Source organism: Sinocyclocheilus anshuiensis, unplaced genomic scaffold (genome assembly GCF_001515605.1).
Source record: "Sinocyclocheilus anshuiensis isolate Anshui unplaced genomic scaffold, SAMN03320099.WGS_v1.1 scaffold1014, whole genome shotgun sequence".
In the NCBI taxonomy this organism is placed as follows: Eukaryota; Metazoa; Chordata; class Actinopteri; order Cypriniformes; family Cyprinidae; genus Sinocyclocheilus; species Sinocyclocheilus anshuiensis.
The window spans coordinates 1,644,427-1,670,158 of NW_015540943.1; the positions used below are offsets into that span (position 1 = coordinate 1,644,427).

Consider the following 25,732-nt stretch of genomic DNA (forward strand, 5'->3'; position numbering starts at 1 on the left):
TTGCACGCTTCAAACAAAACAGTCAATGAAGACGAAGAAGAGAATGATGTGTGCTCCCGGCGCCTATTTATACTATAGTCGCACCGGTAGTGACGTCATGGCTGTTGCCGGCCAACGAGTTGGTGTTTTTTCAATGTATGCTTCAGACACGGGTCACGACGAGGTGTTCCCCATAGCGACCCCTAGAGGACGCAGTTCGAAGTTCCCATGAAAAGGAATCAGGGCCGGAGTGGGACTCATTTTCAGCCCTGGAGTTTCATGCCTTAGACCGGCCCACTTTTTTCTTTTCTTTTTTTAAATCTATTATTCGCTTGCATATCTCCTACAACTGAGGTTTTTGTTTTTTTGAGCAAGGTGCCACTGTCAGGGGAGTCAAAGATAATTACATCATCATTAGGGTTGCCAGTTAACTTCAGAAATGGAAAATAAGGGCTAATTGTGATTCTTTCTCTTTTATTCTTTAAGAAAATAGTGTTTATTCTTGTAGAAAACAAGGGTTTATTCTTGTAGAAAATAAGGGACAGAATAAGGGATGATCCAAATATTTGTACTGTACAATAATTTAGGCCTATATCTGCCTGCAGTTAAAAAGTTATCAGAAATAATCACATTTGTTTTGCTTAACCCATTTATGTACAATTATTAAAAAAAACATTTAATGTCATACAAAAAATTAAGTACATTTTACTATTATAGAATTGTACTTTACAAGGGTAGTAATTTAGGAGGTGAAAATACTGTGAAATTACAAATGGTATGGGATTTGAAAGCATAACAACTGTAGTTCTATGAAAGTCAGTCAATAAAGCATTTTTGTAAACGATGGCACTTAAAGTTTTGAACTAAAATATTGTTTCAACCATATAGCCTGTGAATGAATAAAAATGCATACTTTTCAATGAAAGAACACTTAGAGTGTAGGTTGCTTCTGGTGCTTGGATTTGTACTTCAATATAATGAGGTCCAAGTTTAAGAATAGCCTACAATAGTTTTTTTTTTTTTCACTGTATTTTTTCTCTTTCTATTTAACAGCATTAACTTACAATGAAATACGTCTTCATTCAGGTAGACTGAATGTTTTCCTGCCTTGCTAAATAAATGTTGGGCTCATGATCAATAAGTTGCATTCGCCCAAACTGATTTTGTAAAATCAAAACGTGGACAGTGAACCTGGGTGCAGCTCGCTGTGAAGCGGAAGCAGCCGGCAGAGGATTCCGCTTGGTCTTAAAGCCATCCTTAAACGCCTACGTTCACAAATAACAATGATTTTCGCAAAAATAATTATTAATTATCAATTGAGAAGTTGTTATTATTATGGTCTGGTGAAAAAAAATAATATGGGCTGCGAGAAAATAATAAATAAAAATAGTAGGGCTGCTGTGAGTGCAGGCAGCATATTTCAACCCAGTAGCATGACAACACACTGGCCCTGGCGGCCAAAAAACAGACCGGCCCTCCGGGAATCCTCCCGGTGCTCCCGATTAGCCATTCCGGGCCTGAGGGGAATTAAAAACAAGGGAAGGAAGAATACTTACGCAACCACAAATTTGCATTTCACACAGCTCACATGCGCACAGAAGGTGTGCAATTAACAGAGGAAATAAATAAATAACATTGACGTTTGTTCAAAGTTCATGTTTCAGACTTCTAATTGGCTCTATTTATTTTAATTACTGTACCGTGTGTACTGAAAAATTAAACCCATCTTGATTTTGAAAGGGGAAAAATAAATGGGGAAAATTGTTTTTGTAAAGAAGTTGTGAGAATATAAGTGGGCTTTATGAACAGAACATCAGCCAAATTATGAAATATCAGGAAGTTGTTTTTCTCATCACCTGCAGAGCTTAACAAGTCTCATCTAGATAGCAAACACACTGACAAATAGATTTTTACATAATCCAACTCACATACTCTGCAATCTTCAGGCTAAAGGTTATATAAATTTTGTGAAAACACAAACATCTTGTTAAGCTTGATGTTGTTTAACCTTTGCACCCTCCCCCCCACCCCCACAAGCTCGTGTGGTAGTATGGCTGTGTATCTTAAGATTCTCCATTAGCCTGAATGTGACCTGTGCGTTAGTTAATTAACCCTGTTCTACCTCCGCACACTGACTCTGGGTCAGTTTAAATCACAGTTCTGACTCGCTGCCAATCAGAATCCTCAGGCCTGGAGTAGGAAGTAGATTCCCTATACACCAGCTTCACATATAGACAGGTTAATCTGAGAGCCGCACAGAGGGACAGAAGGTAACAAACACCTTTAACTTAAGCTGTGAAGTTGTGTTGTTGTTTTATAAATTATTGATGCAGTTTACATTTTTTATGTGTTCAGGTTTGCTTGAAACTGCTTAAATTATGCAATAAGCTTAGTCATGAAACTCTGTATATGTAGTGAGGAGTAATCTTCACAAAAATAACAGTTCGGTATGTACCTCAGTTTTGAAGTCATGGTTCACTACATTTCGGGGCATCAGGCGGTTATAAAAACAGTGCCCAAACTATTACATTCAACTGCGATTTATTTTTAGATATAATAATCACTACGCAAATAAATGTGTGCAAACATGTAAATTGCCCATAAGGCAGTTTTTACATGAACTTTTAAATCTAATTATAAAATTATAGCTAGACAGTAGCCGTGGCTAAGCTTGGCCACCCCTTTGCCATCTTGCTCACAATCGCTGCTTCTGTCTTTTTCCATGAATTGTGATTGTGTTTATGTAGACACAGAACCTTCTTTACAACCACAACGAACAGAATATTTTCAGGCATGCACTCCAACTTTGCCTCAGTGACAGGCGCTGAGTCAAAGTCAAAGAAGTGTGGAAATGGCACAGGTGCCGAGGGAGCTTCAATAGAAAAGCAGTGAATGATTAACAGTAGATATTCGAGATCACAGTTAACACAACATAGTTAATACAACATGATTAAATATGGAGGGAGTGAAAGCACCATCAAAACTTTGCATGCATGCATGCATGTGTTTGTTTGTTATATATGCGTCACATTTAAGGATATGTCTCTTAAATGTATGGACTTAAATATATTGCCATGTGAGATCACAATGTCACAAATTAATATGTAAATGGTGATCTTTAATTTAACACACCATTAAATATGAACACAGTGCATTTGTATTAGAAAATAGGTGTCAATTTTGATGTTTAGTTGGTAAAGTGTTAATGAAAATTAGATGTTAAATATTTAATATTTTTGAAGCAGACCTTACAATCTAACTCAAAACTGAAGAGCATAGATGAGGTCTTTGAATAATCTTTGAACTATGCAGTTATCCTCATGTCTCATCCATACAGGATGTAATGATGGATAAATATATATAAAGCAATTTTTAAAAATCTTGTTGCTGCCTAGCATTGTCATGGTAACATTCCAGGTGAAAATAATGAGGAAATTATGTTGTCTTTCATTGCTCCCTTCGCCAAGTGCATTCCAAATGGAACTATGACACACAAGTGCCCTACTCCGTCCAAAGTCCACAATTCAAGAGCTCTGCCCTTCGGAGAGAGTAGGGGAAAGGGATGCTCACTTCCAATTAGAATTTGCCCATGAAGTCAAAACTTTATGAGCATGATTGTCACGCATTTACAGTAGGCCTATTTACAAAACATACTTTTAAGTAACATAATAATACAGAATGTTAATTGGGTCATTCCTGGTATTTGGTGCCTTTTGGACATCATAAAATTTTGAAAATCAAACACAGGTTTTAAAATAACTTTTTGTGTAATAATGATAGGTGATTATATGATGAAAATGTATTTTGGTCAAGCTGAAGCATTTATGAAACAAAATCTGAAATTGAAGACCAAAAATGTCCACCCTGTTAGGGACAAATGAAGGGAACAGGTTAAAATACTTTAATGTATGGGCATTGTGTACATTATCTTAGAAATCTCATGTCCCTTTGTCCATTTAAAAGCTAATCAGGTAATAAATTATAAAAAAAAATAAATAAATAAATAAAAAGGTATTTTGTATGAATCGTAGTTACTTTATTGTCAATACTTATTTTTTCCTTTTTTTTTTCCTGATGCAAATGCATAAAATATGTTTCCCAGGTTGCAATGGTCATGCAGGTTTGTTTACGCAATAAACCCATAGCCATGAGAAAACAATATTGTTCCCTCGACATTAGAATTCGTGGCCACGAGAAAAAGATGTCGTTCCCTCTACATAGGATCTCATGGCGATGACATGTCGTGTCGATTTCTTTACCTGGACAAAATTATCTTGTGGCCAAAATATGCTAAGACGTTGCCACAAATTAATATGTTGTGGCCACAACAAAACTAAGTGAACTGAACATTTCCCCTAGCACAGACTAAAAGATCAGTCTTGGGATTTAAGAATCAATATTGATTTGTGAAGATGAAATGAAGATTGAAATGAAGATATATAAATCTAGGAATTTCAGAAAAAAAAAAAAAGTTCCACACATATAGTGGTTAAACTCTTTGATAACAGTAGATGGGTGAACGTGTTTTGCATCTTAACTGTCACAGTATGTTGTAGAATTATTCTGCTGTACATGTCTTTTTCATATGATTGCAGCTTTGACTAAAATATATTTTCAATGTTTGTTTGTTTATTTAAAGTAATGAAGCAACACATAATTAATTGCTGAAGTTGCTTTACACTAATCAAATTCTGACTTCCAACACACACTGTCATAAAAAGGAGGGTTAATATAAATGATTGTCACACCCCTGTACTGTTTGTTGTGTTTTCTTTCCCCATGTGCTCTGCGTGACCTAGTTTCTGTCTCCCGTTCATTATGTCATTTGGTTCAGGTGTGTCTAGTTAATTATCTTCATTTGTCAGCATATATAAGTTGTGTTCTGTTCACTGTTTTCTGTCAGGTAATGTTGATGTTACCCTGTGTGTTAGACCCTTAAAAGTGTTTTTGTTATAATCTTCATCATGCCTTCATCTCCCTAACAGCAGTCGTGTGACAGAATACCGGACCCACAAAGAATAAGTAAGCGGTGTCTCGCCCTCGTTTTGTTTTCCGTTTTTGTCAGTTTTTATTTTTAATTATGGATACAAGTCCTTCCCCTTTTGGAATGTGCTTTTGAGTTCAGCCAGCTCGCCGTTTTAACAGCTTTCCACGACGCGTCGCTGAACTCACTGTTCTGGATCAGGGCTAATCACCATTGGCCCGTTGACCTCCCAGACACCACCAGACTGTACTGGAGGGAGGCAATCATCCGTTGTCTGGGGAGCGTCTACCCCCGATCCAGAACACAGCCAGACCAGAGCCCACCGATGACGGATAGCCAAAGCTCACATCGTCCCTCCGGCTCTGTCAGGCTCCTCCTTCCCTCCGGCTCCACCTTGGTCCTCTGTCGCTCCGGCTCCACCACGGCCTTCCAGATCCCTGCCTCCGCCTTGGCCCTCTGGATCCTCCCTGTCGCCCTGGCTCTTTGGCTCTCCGTCTCGGGCTCCACCACCACCTGCTCCGCTGCCGTCGGTCGGCCCCCTGGAGCTGTCAGCCCTTCCTCCACTATGGCTCCTCCCTCCATCAGCTCCATCGGGCCGCCATCATGGCTGTGGCCTGGGTCCTGCCTGGCTCCTCCAAGTCCCTCCTGTCTCCTCCCTGGCTCCTTCATCCATCTGATCCGCCCTGGTCCCTTATGTCCCCATCCTGGCTCCTCCCTCTGTCATCTCCACCCTGGACTCTGTTTGTCGTCCTCCTCCCGGGTGTCCGTCCTCCGGCCGAACCGCCACCTGTATTGTCTGCCTGCCTTCCTGCCAGCCCTTTGCCATCCTGTCACCATCCCTTATCCACTCCTTTGTCCTCCTCCTAAGTCCCCCTCCGTCCCTCCCTTTGTTGTTTCTGTGGCGCGAGGTCGCGCCTTCCGGGAGAGGGGGTGAACTGTCACACCCCTGGACTGTTTGTTGTGTTTTCTTTACGCATGTGCTCTCTGTGACCTAGTTTCTGTCTCCCGTTCATTGTGTCATTTGGTTCAGATGTGTCTAGTTAATTACTGTATCTTCATTTGCCAGCCTACTTAAGTTGTGTTCTGTTCACTGGTTTCTGTCCGGTATTGTTGATGTTACCCTGTGTGTTAGACCCTCTTCTTTGTGTGGATTACCATTAAAAGTGTTTGTTATAATCTTCTTCATGCCTTCGTCTCCCTAACAGCAGTCGAGTGACAATGATCAGTTGTGTTTCCTAGACGAAAATTGTTGCTTGATATTTGATTGCTACTTTTGTTTAAGTCTCCTCTCCTCTCCTTTCACATGTTTCTACTGAGAAGAAACCTTGATAATTTGGCATGTGTCTCCTCTAGAGTTTGTGAAGAAATCTCAACAATTTCTCATACATTCTTTGAGGGAATTTTGTCTTTGAAAGTCAGTTTGAATGTCTTTCTTTTTTTTTCTTCTTTTTGAGCTCTGTTGCCCACATTATATTACTCTTACTGCATGTCTACCATTGTCTCGTTTGTCTTTATTTTTTATTTCGGAATTTTAAGATAATCATCATTTATCAAGTTGATACCTAAACAAAGCATAACCTAACCATTGTCTCCTGAACTGTGAGAAAGCAACCTCAAAAAGCAAAAAAAATAAAATAAAAATCACTGATATGACCACTTTTCTAAATGTTCCCCTCTGAACTCTTCGTCTGTTTTTGGTTATATCCTGCAGGGCAACTGGCAGCAGGCACCTGTGAGATTGTCACTCTAGACAGAGACAGCAGTCAGCCACGCAGGACGATTGCCAGACTGACGGCCCGCTGTGCATGTAAGAAAGGACAGATTGCTGGGACAACGAGAGCAAGGCCGGCCTGCGTGGACGGTAAGATCAAATTTGGGGAAACTGTCAATCAAAAGTACTACATACCAGTCTTCTTTTGTCATACCTCTAATGGTTTGTGCGTATGGTTGGCCATAATTGCTACCACATATTCTCATATTTATTACAATAATGTACAATATACAATCAGATGACTGCTGATATCTGTTAAAATAGTGTTTCTAATAAGTGTCTTGGAAAACACAGTGTTTGTCAAGTGCATAAAAGCCACCCCAGTGCAATTGAAACAGCCTCAGACATGAAGGCATTGGGCAAAACTGCCTCCGACATAAAGGATTCAGATGAAATGGCACTAGACAAAACTTCAGAAATACTATGTCATTCATAAAGAGCTGCATTGGCCATCGGTCCAGGGTGCTTCCCTGTCTGCGGCCCGAGAAGCTGGTATACGCTACAGGATCAGGAGTGACCCTGCAAAGGACAAATGGCTGGAAAATGGATGGATGGATGGATGGAAGAAGTTTCAAAATTAGTCTTTTATAGAGTATACAAGAAAAAGGTGGCACAAAATACAATGCTGCTACAGTATAATCAACAGATGTGCTTAAAAAAAAATATATATATATATATATATATATATATATATATTTGAATTGAAAGTGTTTTGCACTGACACATGAAGCAGTATATGTGTGTAAAGGCCTGGAACCCATGTGCCTGTATATGAATTATGTATTATTGTAGCTGTATAATATGTAAAATATGAATAATATTATAAATAGAAATAATGTCAATATTCACTGCTTCAAGTGTCATTTGTGCTATATAAAATTTACTTTTAATTCTATACATTATATGCTGAAATTATATGTATGTTACATGAATCACATAAATGATTAATGAAAAACAGTAAAACCCATCATTGATGAGTGCTGTTAGACCACTGAGGCAGACAAAAAAATGTAAACTTTTTTTTTTCTTAACTTTTTGTCATCCTAACAACATACTGAGCAGTTTGTAATGGAGGACAGCAGAGCACAATGAAGAATATCCCCGATAATGTCCACTGGGGTCACAGGACTGGATAAGAACCTTTTTTCTTGTAAGCTGTTTAAAAGCATCCTTTTAAATTAAACTTAATATGAATGACATTTTTAAGGTTTCGTCTGATGCCATTTCATGCAATGCCTTTAGGTTGTTTCGCCATTATACAAGACCTGACACATGACATTTTTCCTGTGGCCTGAAGGTCTGAGGATGTCCTAATATGTACACCGTACATGTGGCTTGCTGAGGAGACATGCAATCACTTTTTGAAGTAATCAGAAATATGCTTTTTGATAAAACAAATAAAAAACTGTTTTATTTGTTTTTTTTTTTGTTTTTTTTTGTGAATTTGGGGCAGTTGGTAACCACCTTGAAGATCTAAGTCAAGTTATGTAAGTTTTAATTCTACAGTGCTTTTCAAAATATATATATTGTTTTGAAACATTTGTTTAGATTTGCATTACATGTTCGATATTGTTCTAGAAAAGTGTACAAAAGCAGTTCACAGTCCACCAGAGGGGATAAGAAAGGAGAGAAAAAAGTGAGAAGTAGAAAGAGACATAAAATTTCAATCAGTTTAATCGCCTGGAGTCCTCAGGGTCTCAGCACAATTGTCATATGTGATGAAGCATGCTGTGTCCTTCAGTCTGTGGAGGTCAGTCCATCCATAGACCGGGTTGGAAATGACCATTGATGACCATTTCTTAAGGTTTATTCATACCGAATGTGAGTGGCATGAACTGTCAAAGGGAACCCATTCCTATTCACACATTTTCAGTTGAAGGAGTGTTTGTAGAATAGCAACATCTGTTGTATTAGGTGAATTCAGTCTCTGAAATTATTTGTGTTGATCGCAAAACTAGAACCGTTTATACCGAAAATATTTGGAAACAATGATGGGAGCACTATGTTGCAGAATTGAGGGTGAAAACCAATGGAACAATTATGTATATCATTATATGTATCTCATATACAATTATGTGTCTCATTTACTTGATTTCAGTAGTGTTTTGGGGTGTCCTATTTAAAAACATGTGAACATATTGCTCACAAAGCTATGTCCTTGTGTTCCTTGTTTTGTGCTGCATTGTGAGCAGTCCAAAAAAAATTACATTTCAAATTGCATGTCAAAATTGTGTAATTGATTCATTGGTTATCCACCTAGAGGACATTGTTGACTTTCAAGTTGCATTAATATTGACACCGTTATCAGTAATTTCATGCCTTCTGGTTCATCTTCATGTGGAGTAATGTGTCAGTCTAGAAATATTGACCTGTATCAATATGGAGAGGAAAGAAAAAAAATGTCACCCTGAGCAGTATGAAATGATATTTCAAGCAAACATCTCTAAAGGCCGGGACACACCAAGCGGACTTCAAAGAACTAGCGGCGACGAAAGCCGACGGTGTTGTCGCCTCACGTCAGCAGCGTCGGACCAAAAAGCTGCGCTCGAACACACCGCACAGACTACAGCCGACGGCAAACTATCACGTGCGTTCTGCGCATGCGTGAGAGGAATTAACTGTCTATATCAGCAGCTATCAATAGTATATATTCGTCATTCAAAAGGAGAAACCGAAACAAAGATATACGAGATAAACGCAGATATACGAAACGTAAACAAAGCAGCGCTTGCTTACCATTTTGAATATCAGTAACGTTGATAACTTTAATTATTTTAAGCGGCTCATGTTATGAAAACATTCGCGTATTAGAATGATTGGTAAATCATGGGGAATCATTGGGATCACGTAACATTTAAACAGCCTTCTGTCTGTACCACCTTCATTTGCGTGCTTGTTTTCATCACTTTTGCTTTAATTCTCGGGCACTGACTCGTTCGCTAAACTGAACATCCAATCAGAGCTCTCACTTGCGCCGACGGTCCCGACGGCCCCGACGCTGATTCAACATGTTGAATTGGGCAAACTGCCGCCGAGTGGAACACACCAAACAAACTAGCCCGACCTTCGCTCGCCGTCGGCCCGGCCTTAAGTCAACTCTTGTTGAATATGTGTTGAATATTTGTGCAGATCAAACCTCTGGAAAGAAAAGTGTGGAGGATTCTGGGAATGATAGTTGTTGACTGTGGTTTGTAGTGGTTCTAATGCTACATTATACTTAACCCATATAGTCACTTTCGCCAGACTGAGCACATAACTAACACTGAAAACCCTACATGCAACTAGAAAGCAGATAACAGAATTACTCAGATTATTCATGGAGGTGAACTGAAATGCATTGTGGGATTGCTGTTGAAAAAAAAAGTCACATGTTGCAAGTAACACAAAGCTTATTGAATTATGAAATCAACAGTGGCAATGCACATAACACAACTACACAAGCTCATTAGTGTTTATAAGTAAAATGCACACCGTAAATAAAAACTGTAAGAGGCACACATTATATTTACATTAACCTAACACTGTGTTCATGCATTTACTCATTTGTATGGTTCCAATTATTCTGTTTTCGGCGGTCACAGAACAATGTCAAATCTTACGTCTTTGGGCCAGATTTACTAACAGCTTGCGTCAGCGCAAACCCGCGACTGTCAGGATTTACTAAAGACATGCAGCAAGAAATAAGCGATGAAAAGGTGTGGACAGTCATTTTTGTGGCTGACCTTATTTGCATATGCATTTGCAGGAGTGTCCCTTTCAGGTGCAAAATTTATGGGAGGAGAGTATTTAAATGAATCACGCAATATGATTTACTAAGGTTTGCACTAGTCAATTCACTGGTATTTGCGCCATTATTTAACACCCCAAAAAAGCATGTCTTAACTAATTTTTTGCTTGACAGGCTGCTATTGTTTCTGTCAGGAGGAAGCACCGCAGAGAACAGAGAGTGTGTGGTAGAAGGGAGAGAATTTTTTCTACACATTAATTTATTTGGAATGCCAGAGGAAGACATTATCCGAACATATCCTTGCGCTACTCTTTGTAGATTGCGTTGGTCATTATGGAAATGAGATGTTGTGTCTGTGTTCTTTAATTTGTGCATTGTCAGTAGATCACCCACAGAACTTTCCACTCCTGTCTGCGCTTTTATGGAATTGCTCTCTCCTCTCGTGCTTTGTTTAGTAAATCTGGCCCTTAATGTCTTAAATGAATGGCATTAAATGGTAACAATAAGGTTAAATTTTGTTCATTATAGTTAATGCATTTAGTAACATGAAATAGTCATACATTTGATAACTTGATTTGATAACAGTATCTGTTTGTTCATAGTACATAAAGTAATGTTAATTTATGCTTGTTAAAAATGAATGAATGTATAATGAATATAAATCTATATTATTAAATTAATCTATATTATTAAATTACGCAAAAGTATTGTTGTCACAAACAGCATGAGACTGATTTAAACTTATAACACTCTGCCCAAAAGGGAGAGGCTACACAAGGCAAAAGGGGTATTTATCCTCTAAGTGGTTTGTTTTGCTATACAAAGAAATACAGAAACAGCCAAACAAAATAAAATAACGTCTTGGGTTACTTGACTGTAACCCTGTTCCCTGAAAAAGCGGGAATGAAATGCTGCGTTTCAATAACGCTTATAAGAGCATTCTTTGTTCGACCGGTTGTGAAGCATGTGTGTCAAACATGCCAAGAATTGGCTTAAATAACCTCAGGTGACGTCATTTCATTACGTGCAGCTGAGGGGTTATAAATAGACGTGAAACGGACACACCTTCAGGTTACACATTTGTCTGAAAGGACGTACAGGCACGCCTACAGTGCGGCATTGAGGCACAGCATCTTGTTCCCGCTTTTTCAGGGAACAGGGTTACAGTCAAGTAACCCGAGATGTTTCCTATCAAAAGCTGCTCTTGATGCTACGTCAAGTTCAATAACGCTTATGGGAACGAGAATACCAACGCCACCGCACTGGAAGTGTCTGGACCCCGCCCCCCCAGGTTGTGTAGTGTGTGTGCACAACCATTGAAGAGGTCTCAGACATGACTCTGGGATGTTGACTCAAGGAGACATGAGCCTGGAGAAGCATGGACATCCAAACTATAGAATCTGACAAATGTGTGTGGAGAGGAGCAGCCTGCTGCATCACACACTTGCTGCAAGGGGACACCCTTGCCAAAGCCGTATAATATGCAACCCCCCTGGTTGAATGGGCCCTAACTCCTAAAGGCGAAGCTTGACCATGCGCCTCGTAGGCTAAGGCAATAGCATCCCTCACCCAATGTGACATTGTTTGCTTAGTGGCAGCCGCCCCCTGATTGCGGCCCCCAGAGCATATGAAAAGCTGCTCCGACTTACGCCATTGGCTGTTGTGGTGGATGTAGATCTGAAGTGCACGTACTGGAAACCGTAAGTAAAATCTTTCTTGCTCCGGTGTCGTGAACGGCAGTTGTCGTGAACGCAAGAATGGCCGGATGTATGGTCGAGAATGGAACTTTCGGAAGATAAATAGGGAGAGGATGCAAAATAGCTTTGACCAGCCCAGGGGCAAAGTCTAGGCAGGATGGTGAGACTGACAGAGCCTGCAAATCCCCAATTCTCTTCAGAGAAGTAATAGCCATTAGAAAACCCATCTTTAGAGTCAGAAACCTGACAGGCGCTGACTCTAGTGGTTCGAAAGGGGTCTCAACCAAATCCTCGAGCACTATAGCTAAGTCCCACGAAGGGACTGTCGCTCTAGTGGGCGGCCTTAACCGCTTAGCTCCACGAATGAAGCGTGCAACTAGAGAGTGCTTTCCCACATAAACCCATCAATCAGAACATGGCAAGCCGAAATGGCGGCCACATAGACTCTGAGAGTACCAGGACATGTACCTGAGGACAGTTTTTCTTGCAGGAACTCCAGTACTGAAACAGCTTGGCAGTGAACTGGATCCGCATGGTGTGCCATACACCAACTTTCAAAAACGCGCCATCTGAGGGCATAACTTCTTCTAGTGGAGGGAGCGCTAGCACTTAGAATGTACTACATCGGCTGGAAGCCCAGCATCTCTTAGTTGGTCCCCCTCAGGGGCCAGACATGGAGGTTCCAGAGCTCGGGCCGGGGATGAAATACTGTCCCCTGCGCCTGAGATAAGAGATCTCTCCTGACTGGAATCACCCATGGCGAGCCGTCGAGGAGGGATATTAGATCTTAGAAACCATACTCTGGTCGGCCAACGAGGCGCTATCAGTAAGAGGCAAGACCCTTGTTGACGGACCATAGCCAGGGCTCCCGGTAGCAGAGCGATCGGGAGAAAGGCGTAAAGATGCAGTCTGGGCCACATGTGGGCCATCGCGTCCAGACCCAGGAGAGAAGTAGAGGGGACATTGTGCTGTCTCCTGTAAAGCAAAGAGGGTGGAGTTTCCATTCCCCGTGTGTCACAGCATGTCTGGACAGCAAGTCTGCTCCCATATTCATATGCCTGGGGATGTAAATCTCCCTGAGGGACAGAAACTTGTCCTGTGCCCAAAGCAGAACCTGCTGCGCTAGCCTGTTCAGGCGGCGCGAACGCAGTCCGCCTTGGTGATTTATGTAAGAGACTACCGCATTGTTGTCCACCCACACTAGGACATGGTAGCCTCTTGATTGCTGGAGGAAGTATTTCAGGGCCCGAAATAGAGCCATCATTTCAAGGCAACTGATGTGCCAGTCGAGAAGATGACCTCTCCAGATCCCTTGGGCTGGATGGCCATCTAAGACCCAGCCCGTAAGGGAAGCATCTGTCGTTAGCATCTTGCGATGAAAACACGTGCCTAGAGTGGCACCCGCAGTCAGAAACCGGGGTCTAAACCACATAGAGAGGGTACGAAGCCCCTGGTGCGTAACCCTTATTTGCCTCTGGGGATTCGCCCTTGGATGAAATCCCCTGGCTCTGAGCCAGAACTGAAATGATCTCATGTGCAGGAGACCCAAAAGTATCACCGTGGAAGCAGCTGCCATGAGACCTAGAACCCTTTAAAAGTAATGAACAGTAACTTTCTGGCCTAGCTTGATGTTCTTTAGGGTGTTTAGAATGGATTCGACGCATGCAGGAGACAGCTTTGGCCGCATCGTGACTGAATCCCATACAACCCCCAAATAAGTTGTCCTCTGAGCAGGGGAGACAACACTTTTCTTGGCGTCGAGTCTCATCCCCAGAGATTCGAGATGAGCTAGGATGACATCCCGATGTCGAAGCGCAAGCTCTTGAGACTGAGCCAGAATCAGCCAGTCGTCTATGTAATTTAAAATACGGATGCCCTGGAGTCGCAGCGGAGCCAGTGCTGCATCCATGCATTTTGTGTATGTGTGGGGTGACAAGGCTAAGCCGAATGGAAGAACCCGATACTGGTAAGCTTAGCCCCCGAAAGCGAATCTCAGGAACATCCTGTGTTGTGGCAAGGTTTCTATGTGAAAGTATGCGTCCTTGAGATCGATTGTCATGAACCAATCCCCGGATTGGATCTGAGAGACAATCATCTTGATTGTCTGCATTTTGAACTTGTAAGTTATAAAATTGGACGCAACCCCCCATCTTTCTTGGGAACCAGAAAATACCGGTTGTAATAGCCTAACTCTCTGTCTGGCAGGGGAACACATTCTATGGCCCCTTTGTCCAGCAGAGCTTGTAATTCCTGTGTCAACAAATGCGCTCGTTCCGGTTTCACGGAAGTGGAGACCATGCCGTTGAAACGTGGAGGCCGAAATGCAAACTGAATCCTGTAGCCTTTCTCTGCAGTCCTTTCTACCCATGGAGAGATATTTGGCAGTAGCTTCCACGCTACCAGTTTCTCTGAAAGGGGCACTAGTTTTGACACTTCACTTTGTTGGGAGGATGTTAGGTGTCCTGAAACTTGGCAGGAGGCAACCGGACATGTAACATTTCGCTGGAGGCCGCTGCTCCCCGAAACACCAGTGGCGGCGGAGATACTACAACAGTCTCCTGAGGGTGCCGGGAAGGAGCCCCTACTCTCTGTTGGAATTTTTCGTGCCCCTCCCCGAGAGGACACACCCCCACAGTCCTGGGCGCACCAGCCTCAGGACTTTTTCTTTGAGGAGATGATTCTCCTCAAGTCTGGCCTCTTTGAGGCGGTCTGTGGAGTGCGGCGAGCCACTCCCCAGTCTCTTCGAGGATGCGCATGACTCGCCACACTCTCCTTATGCACTTCTCGCCTCATAGAAACCTGACCTGGTCGGGACTGGGTGACCGACAATCCCGATGCTTGAGCACGGTGGGGGAGAAACCTCACAAAAGCTTCTTCATAGCTCTTCCCCTCCCGGAACCTACTGACGACTGTGTTGACAGAGTCGCCAAACAGGCCGGAAGGCAAGACGGGGCATCAAGGAGGAATGCCCGGTCCCTCTCCTTGTATATACCCGTGAGGTTGAGCCACAGGTGTCTCTCCGTGGAGACCATAGCAGCCATCGAACGGCCGATGGCACGGGGCATCTGCTTAGTCGCACAGAGACAGGTCTGTGGCCCGGTGAAGTTCTGAAAACGCCTCTTCATCAATGGTCCCTCCTGTACTCAAGTCCTTGAGCAGGTCAGCCTGGTACGTTTGCAAAACCACCATGGTGTGCAGGGCAGCACCAGCCTGACCTGCTGCTTGGAAAGCTTTCCCCACCAGCGAGGACGTCAGTCTGGAAGGCTTGGAGGGGAGCATAGGTTTCTTCAAAGAAGATGAGCTCCCAGGGGAGTGATAGCCCGCGAGCATCTCTTCCACCTGGGGCATCATCATGTAGCCCCGTGCCCTTGCATCCACGATGGTCGAAAAAATCTACGTCGATGGCACAAAGACACGGGACGAGTAGGGCTTACTTCATGAATGAGTTACCTCGTCATGGAGATTACCAAAGAAGGGAGAGACCATCATTGAGGCCCCTCCTCCTGGCCACCTGACAGAAATCTGTCATCCAGCTTCGAGCATTTGGGGGTCTCCCGCTCCTGCAGCCAGTCCAGCTTTAACCTGTCGACTGCTCGAGTTACCACCTCGAGTAACTCCTCATGCGCTTTATCGTCGTGAGAGGAGCTCTCTGAAGTGGTGCTCTCGATCTCTGCAGAGGCAAGAGATGAAGTATCCTCCATCCGTTCCGAAGAAGTGCCGGGGCGCGCTTCAGAAGCGGGCATGAGGACCTCCTTATACGGTGAGAGCGTGAGACAAAGGGGCGGACCCGTCTCAAGTCCCTCAGCCAGATCGACACGCGACACCCAGGATCTTAACGAGGGAGCTGTGGCTGGCTCGTCTCTAAAGAAAGCAAGCCGCATGCGAAGCACTTTGATTGGCAAAAGATCGCAGTGCTCGCATTCTCCCTCGAGCCCGAAGGCAGCGTGCTCATCCCCCAAACACTCAAAGCAAAATCTATGCGGATCGTCCTCCGAGATGAGCCTCTGACAAGGAGGCACGCATCTCTTCTCTGACTCCGACATGATGATATACTGTAAGTAATGTTCTTTTTTTTAAGTGAATATAAACTGCAATGCAGCACGGAGAAACTCTGTCTCTCACACACACACACACACAATACGGTCCTTGAAGACAAAGAAACCTGAAGGTGTGTCCGTTTCACGTCTACTTATAAACCCTCAGCTGCATGTAATCGAATGACGTCACCTACCGAGGTTATTTAAGCCAATTATTGGCGTGTTTGACACACATGCTTCACAACCGGTTGAACAAAGAATGTTCTCATAAACGTTATTGAAACGCAGCATCGAGAGTAGTTTTTGATAGGGAACCACAGTGAATTGAATCAAACCAATATTAAATATATACAAAATATACAATAAATATTGGGTGTTTGTGTGTGGTTGTATGTTATAAGATGAATATGTTGAATGACTTCAATGAATGATGATGGAATTGGTCTCACCAGGATATTCTCAGACCGTCCGGGAGTGCAATCAGTCTGTGCTGTTCTATGTAGAGTCCTCAATGGAAACTAATCCAAACATGAGATGAACGGTTGAATCCTCTGAGGCAATACACAGGCTTGAACAGTCACTTGCAAACGATCAACGTTTAATCTTAAAAAAAAAAAACTGTTGGTGAGCATGCTGCTCCGTCTTCCGTCTTCTCACTCTCCTTTCAGAAGTCCCGAGATCAAGTGATATGATGATGTAACAGGGATTCCCCGGCAGTTTGCTTACACCATTCTCGGGATAGTAAACAGCTAACCAAAACACATATAAAAAAAAAAAAAACTAGGAAATATTTATACTAATATCCTGCTGCTTAAAACATAAACGCATCAAATGTACATAAAGCCTAGTATAAATACTCTTTTAGGTGGCCATTTTGGTATTCCCCACCAGGTAAATATCTCTTATCAGAGTATCCTTGCAATCTTCTGTCTTACTATCCCTCAATGGAAACATTTCCACCCACTTGCTGTATAATTGACAACGACACAGAGGTAGGTGCTCCATTGCTTGCTGATAGGAAATGGTCTCATCAGATCCACCCGCAAGGTATGGCCAGGCTCTGGGACTTGTGTATGTTGTAATAGTCCAGAGGGTTTATTGTTGACAGGTTTGTGTTTTTGGCACACCTCGCAGCTCTTTACATACTGCCAGACGTCTTTTCTTACGGATGGCCACCAGGCGACCTTCAATATTTTCATTAAGGTCTTCAACTGTCATAGATGGCCTCCTAAGGGGTTGTCATGGTAGTAATGTAAGAAGTCCTGTGTCAATGTTTGGGGTACCACCAGTTGGTATTTCATTCCTGCATTCTTTAATGGATCTTGACGGTATAATAGACCCTGCTGTACTTCAAAAGTGATGGGATGTTCTTTAACAGAGCATACTGTATTGATGGATTGAAGCTGTGTTATCTTAGTGTCCAACTTTTGTGCTTTTGCTATTTATTCCAGGCAAGGGGCTGTATTCACAGCTACCTCATAGATCTGGGATAGCGCATCAGGTCCCAGATTTAGACATCCTTTGTGGTGGTGTACCTGGAAGTCGAAGTGTTGCAGACGTAGGATCCAACGTGTGAGTCGTGAAGTTGTCTTTGGGCAATTGAAGGCCCAGGAGAGTGCTGTGTGATCCGTGAAGACATCAAAGTGTTTCCCTTCCATGTAGTGCCTCCACTTCTCGTCTGCCCACACGACTCCCAAGCATTCCTTCTCAGACGTAGTGTTGTTTCTTTTGGCTCCAGAAAATGTCTTCAAGGCATGCGCCACCACCTTTTCTCCATCCTCTGTCTCCTGTGTGAGGATGGCCCCAGCCCGACATCACTTGCATCAGTAAGGATCTGGAAGGTTTTATTGTAGTCTGGTTGGATCAGAATTGGTGAGTGTTGTAAACCGTGTTTGAGATTGTCCATGTTTTCCTGGCACTCTGCTGTCCACTCCCATTTGACTCCCTTTTTGTTAAGGTTAAGTGGGGCTGTGATGTCTGCAAAGAGCTGTATAACTTTATGGTTAAAGCGTTGCAAGGCTTTGAGGTCTTTTGGTGGAAGGTATTCAGCCACTGCCTTCTTCTGGTCAATCTCCACTCCCTTCTCAGAGACAATGTGGCATAATAATTTGAGTTGCCTCTTGAAAAAATGACACTTTTTCATATTGAGTGTGAGATTGGCCTTGTTGATTTTTTGCAGTACCATATGGAGATGTTTCTTGTGCTTGTGAAATGAGTTGGAATAGATGATGGCATCATCAACGTAGACAAACAAGATCTTAAAGCTTAACCCCTTCTCTAGCACCCCCCTCCCCCATTTTGGCATGGGGACATAAATGACATACCCAAAATAAAAAGGTTGCTGCTCATGTGTCTTTCTGACTAGAAACATAATCAACATATGTTTATAAAGCTGACACATAAAAGTGTACTTGTCAAGACTCAGAATTACTCAAACTCTTATGAATATGGAGATATATAAGCTCAAACATAAAAACAAAAACAAAAATATTAAGAAGATATATTAAAATATATATATATAAAATAGTGTATTGCCCCCTGTAAGCTCCCCTGCATGCTGTTGCCTGATGTATGGTGCAGGGCTGGACTGGGACAAAAAATCGGCCCTGGCATTTTTTGGTCCAGGCGGCCCATCACCACTTCGATATATATATATATACACTATACCAGTCAAAAGTTTTTGAACAGTAAGATTTTTAATGTGTTTTAAAGAATTATCTTCTGCTCACCAAGCCTGCATTTATTTGATCCAAAATACAGCAAAAGCAGTAACATAGTGAAACATTTTTACTATTTAAAATAACTTTTCTATTTGAATATATTTTAAAATGTAATTTATTCCTGCGATTTCAAAGCTGAATTTTTAGCATCATTACTCCAGTCACATGATCCTTCAGAAATCATTCAAATATTCTGATTTGCTGCTCAAAAAACATTTATTATTATTATTATTATTATTATTATTATGTTGAAAACAGCTGAATAGAATTTGTCAGGTTTCTTTGATTAATAGAAAATTCAGAAGAACAGCATTTATCTGAAATATAATTTTTTTTGTAACATTATAAATGTCTTTATCGTCACTTTTGATCAATTTAAAGCATCCTTGCTAAATAAAAGTATAAATTTCTATCATTTCCCAAAAAAATAAAAATAAAATAAAAATACTGACTCCAAGCTTTTGAATGGTATATGTATAATGTTACAAAAGCTTTTTATTTCATATGAATGCTGATCTTTGGATCTTTCTATTGGATCTTTCTTACTGTTCAAAAAATTTTGACTGGTAGTGTATGTATGTAGCCTATGTATCACACTCATATCACATCTTGTTTTGGATAAGAATAAAACGTCAGGTCCGGCAATAAAATAAAATAAAAATACTGACTCCAAGCTTTTGAATGGTATATGTATAATGTTACAAAAGCTTTTTATTTCATATGAATGCTGATCTTTGGATCTTTCTATTGGATCTTTCTTACTGTTCAAAAATTTTTGACTGGTAGTGTATGTATGTAGCCTATGTATCACACTCATATCACATCTTGTTTTGGATAAGAATAAAACGTCAGGTCCGACAATATCGTGTCTTTTTTTATTTAAATCTAGCTTTATTCGCATTGGCCTATGGAAACCTCTATGAACACACTTGACTTGACTTGGCTAAAAAATCGCGGGGGACGAATTTATGTTTTATTAAAAAGTGTTTGCGCATACACTCATGGCGCGCAGCACACATTAGGATAGGTTAGATTCCTGCCTCCGTTGCGAGTCCCTATCAAGCACTTTACCAGTTCAACTACTCTCTTCTTCTCCTCCTGCCTTGATCTTCTTTGGCCCGCATCACTCACCGCAGAGCAAGCCTGTTCTTGATAAAACTCTTTTCCCACTGTGAAAACGTGGGAAAAGCCGACGAGGAAGAAGTTGGGGTGATGCGATCTTTATATAGGCAGAGCAAAATACTTAATCGCTCCGTCTATAGCGCATTGTGATTGGATGTTTACGCCGTCAATACAGGAGACAAACCAATGGGCCACTGGCCGCTCGCTGTCCCTGCGTGATGGCTTTCGGCAAAAAAAAAAAAAAAGAAAAAAAAAAGTTTAATTCAGGCGAACCGAAACAACGCATGTGAATGCCACCTGCAAGCAGCCCGAGGTGAATTTTTTGGCAAAAAAAAAAAACATTCTGTCAGCCTCTTAAGTGCGTCGGCCCACCGGGAAAATGCCCGGTATGCCCGATTACCAATCCAGCCCTGGTATGGTGCAGGAAACTGCCTCATTCATGTTTCTATTTTTCTCACTCGACGAACCTTTCACACCTCCGCCAGGTATGAGACACAATCCTCATTATTCTTTTGTTTTTAAATTAATAAATTACTGTCACAGCAACAGAGTTTTATTAAAACAGGGTCAAATATCGAAGCTAGAGCCTTTAATCGTTCTAATGATACACAGTTTGTCCATTTCAAGTAAGAGTATGATGTTTTAATGTGCTGTGAAAGTGAAACAACAATAATCTAAAGCCGACGCCGATCTTTGCGTGTTAAGGGGTTAAATCTTCCAGTACCCTCTCCATTAAACGTTGGAATGTTGCTGCGGCATTTTTGAGTCCGTACGGCATGGACTTAAATTGGAAGAGACATTTTGTTGTGATGAATGTGGTCTTCTCCTTGCTCTGTTCCTCCATCTCCACCTGCCAGTATCCCGACTGCAGATCCAGCGAGCTGAACCATGAAGCCCCTTCCAGCGATTCCAAGATATCTTAAATCATTGGCATCGGATAGGCATCGGGTACAGTCTTGAGGTTGAGTTTCCGATAGTCCACACAAAACTGATAGGATCCATTTGGCTAGGGGACTAGGACGACTGGAAATGACCTTGGTGAGAAGGGGGGCTCTATGATCTTGTTACGGAGCATCTGATTTACCTGCTTTCAATTCTGTTTTTTAAGTGGAGAGACATGGTAAGCCCTGGACTTGAATGGGATGACATCAGTAAACGTGATTTTGTGTTTAACAATTGATTTAGTACCCAGGGTATCACAAGTGGTGTGTGGCCATCTGGAGATTAACTCTAACAGTGCCTTCTGGTTATCGGTATCACAGGGAGTCAAAGCTAGAATGCATGGCTGTAGTCCTTGTTCAGGTGGCATGGCATAATAAAGACTCACTTTGGCAGGAAAGGGAGGCTGAGCTTGTCCTTCAGGGTTGAGGTTGCCCGCAGTAATTAGTGGAGGTAGAAATGGATAATAGTTGTATTCTCGACTGGCCTCCCTCAGCCCATATGTCCTTGGCGAATGTCCAAGACAGCACCTGTGGCATTCAGGTAGTCCAGACCTGTGATGAGTGGGAAGGCGAGATGTGAGTTCTCCATGATGTAAGTCATCAAGGAACACTCTTGTCTTTGCCACTGGAAATACAGCGTCCGCGATTGTCTCTGGATTGGTGGATTGTGTCATCGGCCATCATCAATCTTTGATTATTAGCCTCCACAAACCCTCCTGCATAAGGGTGTAAGTGCTGCCTGTGTCCAGGACCACCTTTACCTCCTTGCCATTTACCCTTACTGGCATGACCAGGAGAGATGTCACTGGAAGTGTCCGTGTCAGTGTTATCAGTCCAGCCAGGGCTTTGTTCTGTGGTCATACTGTGGGCTTCTTAACCTTGTCTTTACCAGTCTGTTTGTCCACTTCCTCCAGTACTCTTTTGCCCCTAAGCAGTCTTTCTCCACTAGGGACTCCACCTTCACCAACTGCTCTACTGTGCTGATGGTTACCCTCAGGCATCCTGCTACCATTATAACACCTACCTAACCCTAACATTATAAGTGGAATTGAGAGGTCGATGTGTAACTAAGATGTGAATACCAGAGTTAGAGACAGAAATGTGGGAGTGGTCTGGAGAGTAGGCCTTTGATCGGGAGAGAGTGGGAGTGCTAAAGAGTCTAAATTTTCTCAATTGACTTTCCCATTGTGCTTCTCTCCTCTTAAAACAATCAATAACGACCTTTGCTAATTTTTTTGTTGGAAATAATCCTCCAAATTAGCAAATTTTCTGTCCACAGCCTCTCTAAAACTGGTTTCTCTATTTAAAGAGCTCTCAACAGAAATCGTGCTCAATGGTTTGTACTTTTTGACTAAGGGACAAAAAATCAGCCTTAACCTGCAATATATCAGTTTGCAGCATACCAACATTGCATAAATACTCTCAGCAACATCATCATCATCATCAGAATGTTCATGTGAGATATACAATGAACTAAGCATTGAAGTGATTTGAGCAGTAAGAGTACGCCTTGTTACAAATGGATCTAATGAATATTCCACCGCTTCCTGATCAATAGGATTATCTTGATCATGTAAACGTACCCGGTTCAACAGAATTATGAACATGAACAATATGTGGATCGGTCTGTGTAGCATCCATTATTAATAATATACAGTCAAACACATATACTGTAATATAAGAGTTTCCTAGTACGGGCCACCACAAAATAACACTCTTTATCCTCTAAGCGGTTTGTTTTGCTATATACAAATAAATAGAGAAACTACCAAACAAAATAGAATAACTACAGTGTATTGTGTGTAAGCCAACAGTCCACTAATAAATATATACAAAATATACAATAAATATTGGGTGTTTGCATGTGGATGTATGGTATACAGGTCCTAAAACTTTTAAAACTTATTGCCAGACCTGCCAATGGCCGGTGACTTAAGGAAATGTACCGGCCAGAAATATTTTTTACCAGCCACGAAAAAAAAAAAAAAACAGGCAGTTATGACACCAAGATTTTATTTAACAGCAAAAAATCACAATCCTTGATTCCAGTTTCGATACTTGCTAAAACTACTATAGCTTAACCAATATAAATTTAATAGGCTACATTTTTAAAGACTAGTAAATATGTAAAATAAGAGCAAATCAAATTACAAGCAATAGCACTATACAATAAAGATACAAATGGAAATGGTGCATTTCAGGCAGGTCTAACAGTGATTTTCAGGTAGCCTACAGAAATTTTATAAATTATGCTAATCAAATAACATTATAGTCTTTATATCCTTTTTTAAAGTTCAAGAGCAGTGAGTGATTGTTTTTTTCTTTGTCCTATTTTCTTTGATCAACTTTAAAAACGCAGACAACAGCAGGATTATTGGAATTGTGTCTATAACTTTAAGACTGTTTCTACACCGCAGCAGCTTGAAGTTGTCAACACTGGATGCGACAAAGTGGCCGTTGCTTTGACTATTTCAGAAATAGAATGGTGAATCAGTTTACTTTCGGGGATTTGTCGTGTTGTGTCATGTCGTGTCGCGCCGCGCCACATCCTGTGTAGACAATATCCAATATAATGGGTTTTATTGTCTTTTGACACATTGCATCGAGGACGGTTCATGTCCGGTTTCTTTCTCAGCTTTTCATTTTCACTTAAGAACCAACTACTTTACTAGGATACTCACCGAGACGGGCATTTTTTACTTTTGTGTGAATTTGTCCGTTCAAGCGCAGGAAGGAAGCAGAGCTCAAGACGCGGCTTTCAGGCAAGGGCTTCGGATGTTTAAACTTCCCAAACAGCACGTGAGTAACGTGTGTCCTTGTGTGTGTTCTAGCTCTTGTATATTTACATTGCAAAGGCTTAAAACTTTTGTGCTGAAGCAGCACTGACCTGTCAACTGTACCGAGTGTCGTTCAAATTTGTTCACGTTTATTTTCTCACAACATTGCACTGTTAGAATTTATAAAAATGTTACCGGCCATTTGGCGACTGACACAGTTTCATATTGTCACACCCCTGGAAAGTTTGTTGTGTTTTCTTACCCCATGTGCTCTGTGTGACCTAGTTTCTGTCTCCCGTTCATTATGTCATTTGGTTCAGGTGTGTCTAGTTAATTATCTTCATTTGCCAACCTTCTTAAGTTGTGTTCTGTTCACTGTTTTCAGTCCGGTATTGTTGATGTTACCCTGTGTGTTAGACCCTCTTCTTCGTGTGGATTACCATTAAAAGGATTTGTTGTTGTAATCTTCGTCTCCCTGACAGCAGTCTCGTGACACATATACACGCCAAAGCCGATTTTTACTCGCATTTGGCACTTGGCGAGTGTTAATTTTAGGCACTGATGGTATAAGATGGAGTCATAATATATTATAGACTTCAATGGATGATCCTCCGTCCAGGAGTGCAATGTTCTATGTGTGTTCTATGTTCTATGTAAAGAATCCTCAATGGAAACTAATCCAAACATGAGATGAACAGTTGAATCCTCTGAGGCAATACACAGGCTTGAACAGTCACTGGCAAACTATCGATCGTATACTGCCAAAAAAAAAAAAAAAAAAGTGTTGGTGAGCATGCTGCTCCATCTTCTGTCTTCCCGCTCTCCTTTCAGAGGTCCCGAGATCAGGTGATATGATGACGTAACAGGGATTCTCCCAGCAATTTGCTTTCACCATTCTCACGACAGTAATCAGCTAACCAAAACACATATGCATTGGACAAAAAAAAAAAAAAACTAGTAAAATTTATACTAATATCCTGCAGCTTAAAACATACACACATCAAATGTACATAAAGCCTAGTATAAATACCCTTTTATGTGGCCGTGCTACAAACTCAACAGTGGTGCTTTATTGAAACACAACAAGTGAGGTGAAACAGAACAGTTAGTACTAAACAATGGTGATTTGAAAAAAAAAAAACAGTGTTGGTGAGCATGCTGCTCCATCTTCTGTCTTCCCGCTCTCCTTTCAGAGGTCCCGAGATCAGGTGATATGATGACGTAACAGGGATTCTCCCAGCAATTTGCTTTCACCATTCTCACGACAGTAATCAGCTAACCAAAACACATATGCATTGGACAAAAAAAAAAAAAAACTAGTAAAATTTATACTAATATCCTGCAGCTTAAAACATACACACATCAAATGTACATAAAGCCTAGTATAAATACCCTTTTATGTGGCCGTGCTACAAACTCAACAGTGGTGCTTTATTGAAACACAACAAGTGAGGTGAAACAGAACAGTTAGTACTAAACAATGGTGATTTGACCAAAGGCAGCACAGATTAAACTTGTGAACTTGACGAGGCAATGGGAACACAGGGATGAGAATGACTGGAGAACTATAAGACTCAATGACTAAATTACTGCCCCCCCACCAAAGACTCTGACACCAAGGCTGACCTCATTCATGGCAGGGCAAGATTGCTGTGTGGAAGTTGTCTAGTGAGGTCGGATCCAGGATGTCATCTTGAGGTACCCAGTATCTCTCCAGGACCCAGGACCGTAGCCTTCTCAGTCAATCAGGTACTCAAGATATTTCCTCTGATGCCAGGAGTCCAGAACCTCACGGACAGCATAGACTGGACCAGGAACAGTGGTGGAGGAGGATTGTTAGGCAAACCAGACTCTGTTAAAAGGTACAAAGAAGGATGGTAAGGCTTGAGTAGTGACACATCAAATGTGGGTGCAATATAAGGGCCTTTCGCACCGCGGGAACCTTTTCATAGTACCAGAACTAATTGTGGAACTACC

General features: G+C 41.7%; 1 protein-coding gene across 2 annotated transcripts in view; it reads left to right on the top strand.

Moving 5' to 3' along the window:
• LOC107689731 (protein FAM19A5-like) overlaps nucleotides 1-25,732 on the top strand; it is a 170,827-nt gene that overhangs the window by 81,431 nt on the left and 63,664 nt on the right. For both annotated transcript variants that reach the window (XM_016487864.1, XM_016487863.1), the window contains exon 2: nucleotides 6,675-6,824. In XM_016487864.1, coding sequence (XP_016343350.1) covers nucleotides 6,675-6,824 — 150 coding nt within the window. The remainder of the gene's footprint in view (nucleotides 1-6,674; nucleotides 6,825-25,732) is intronic.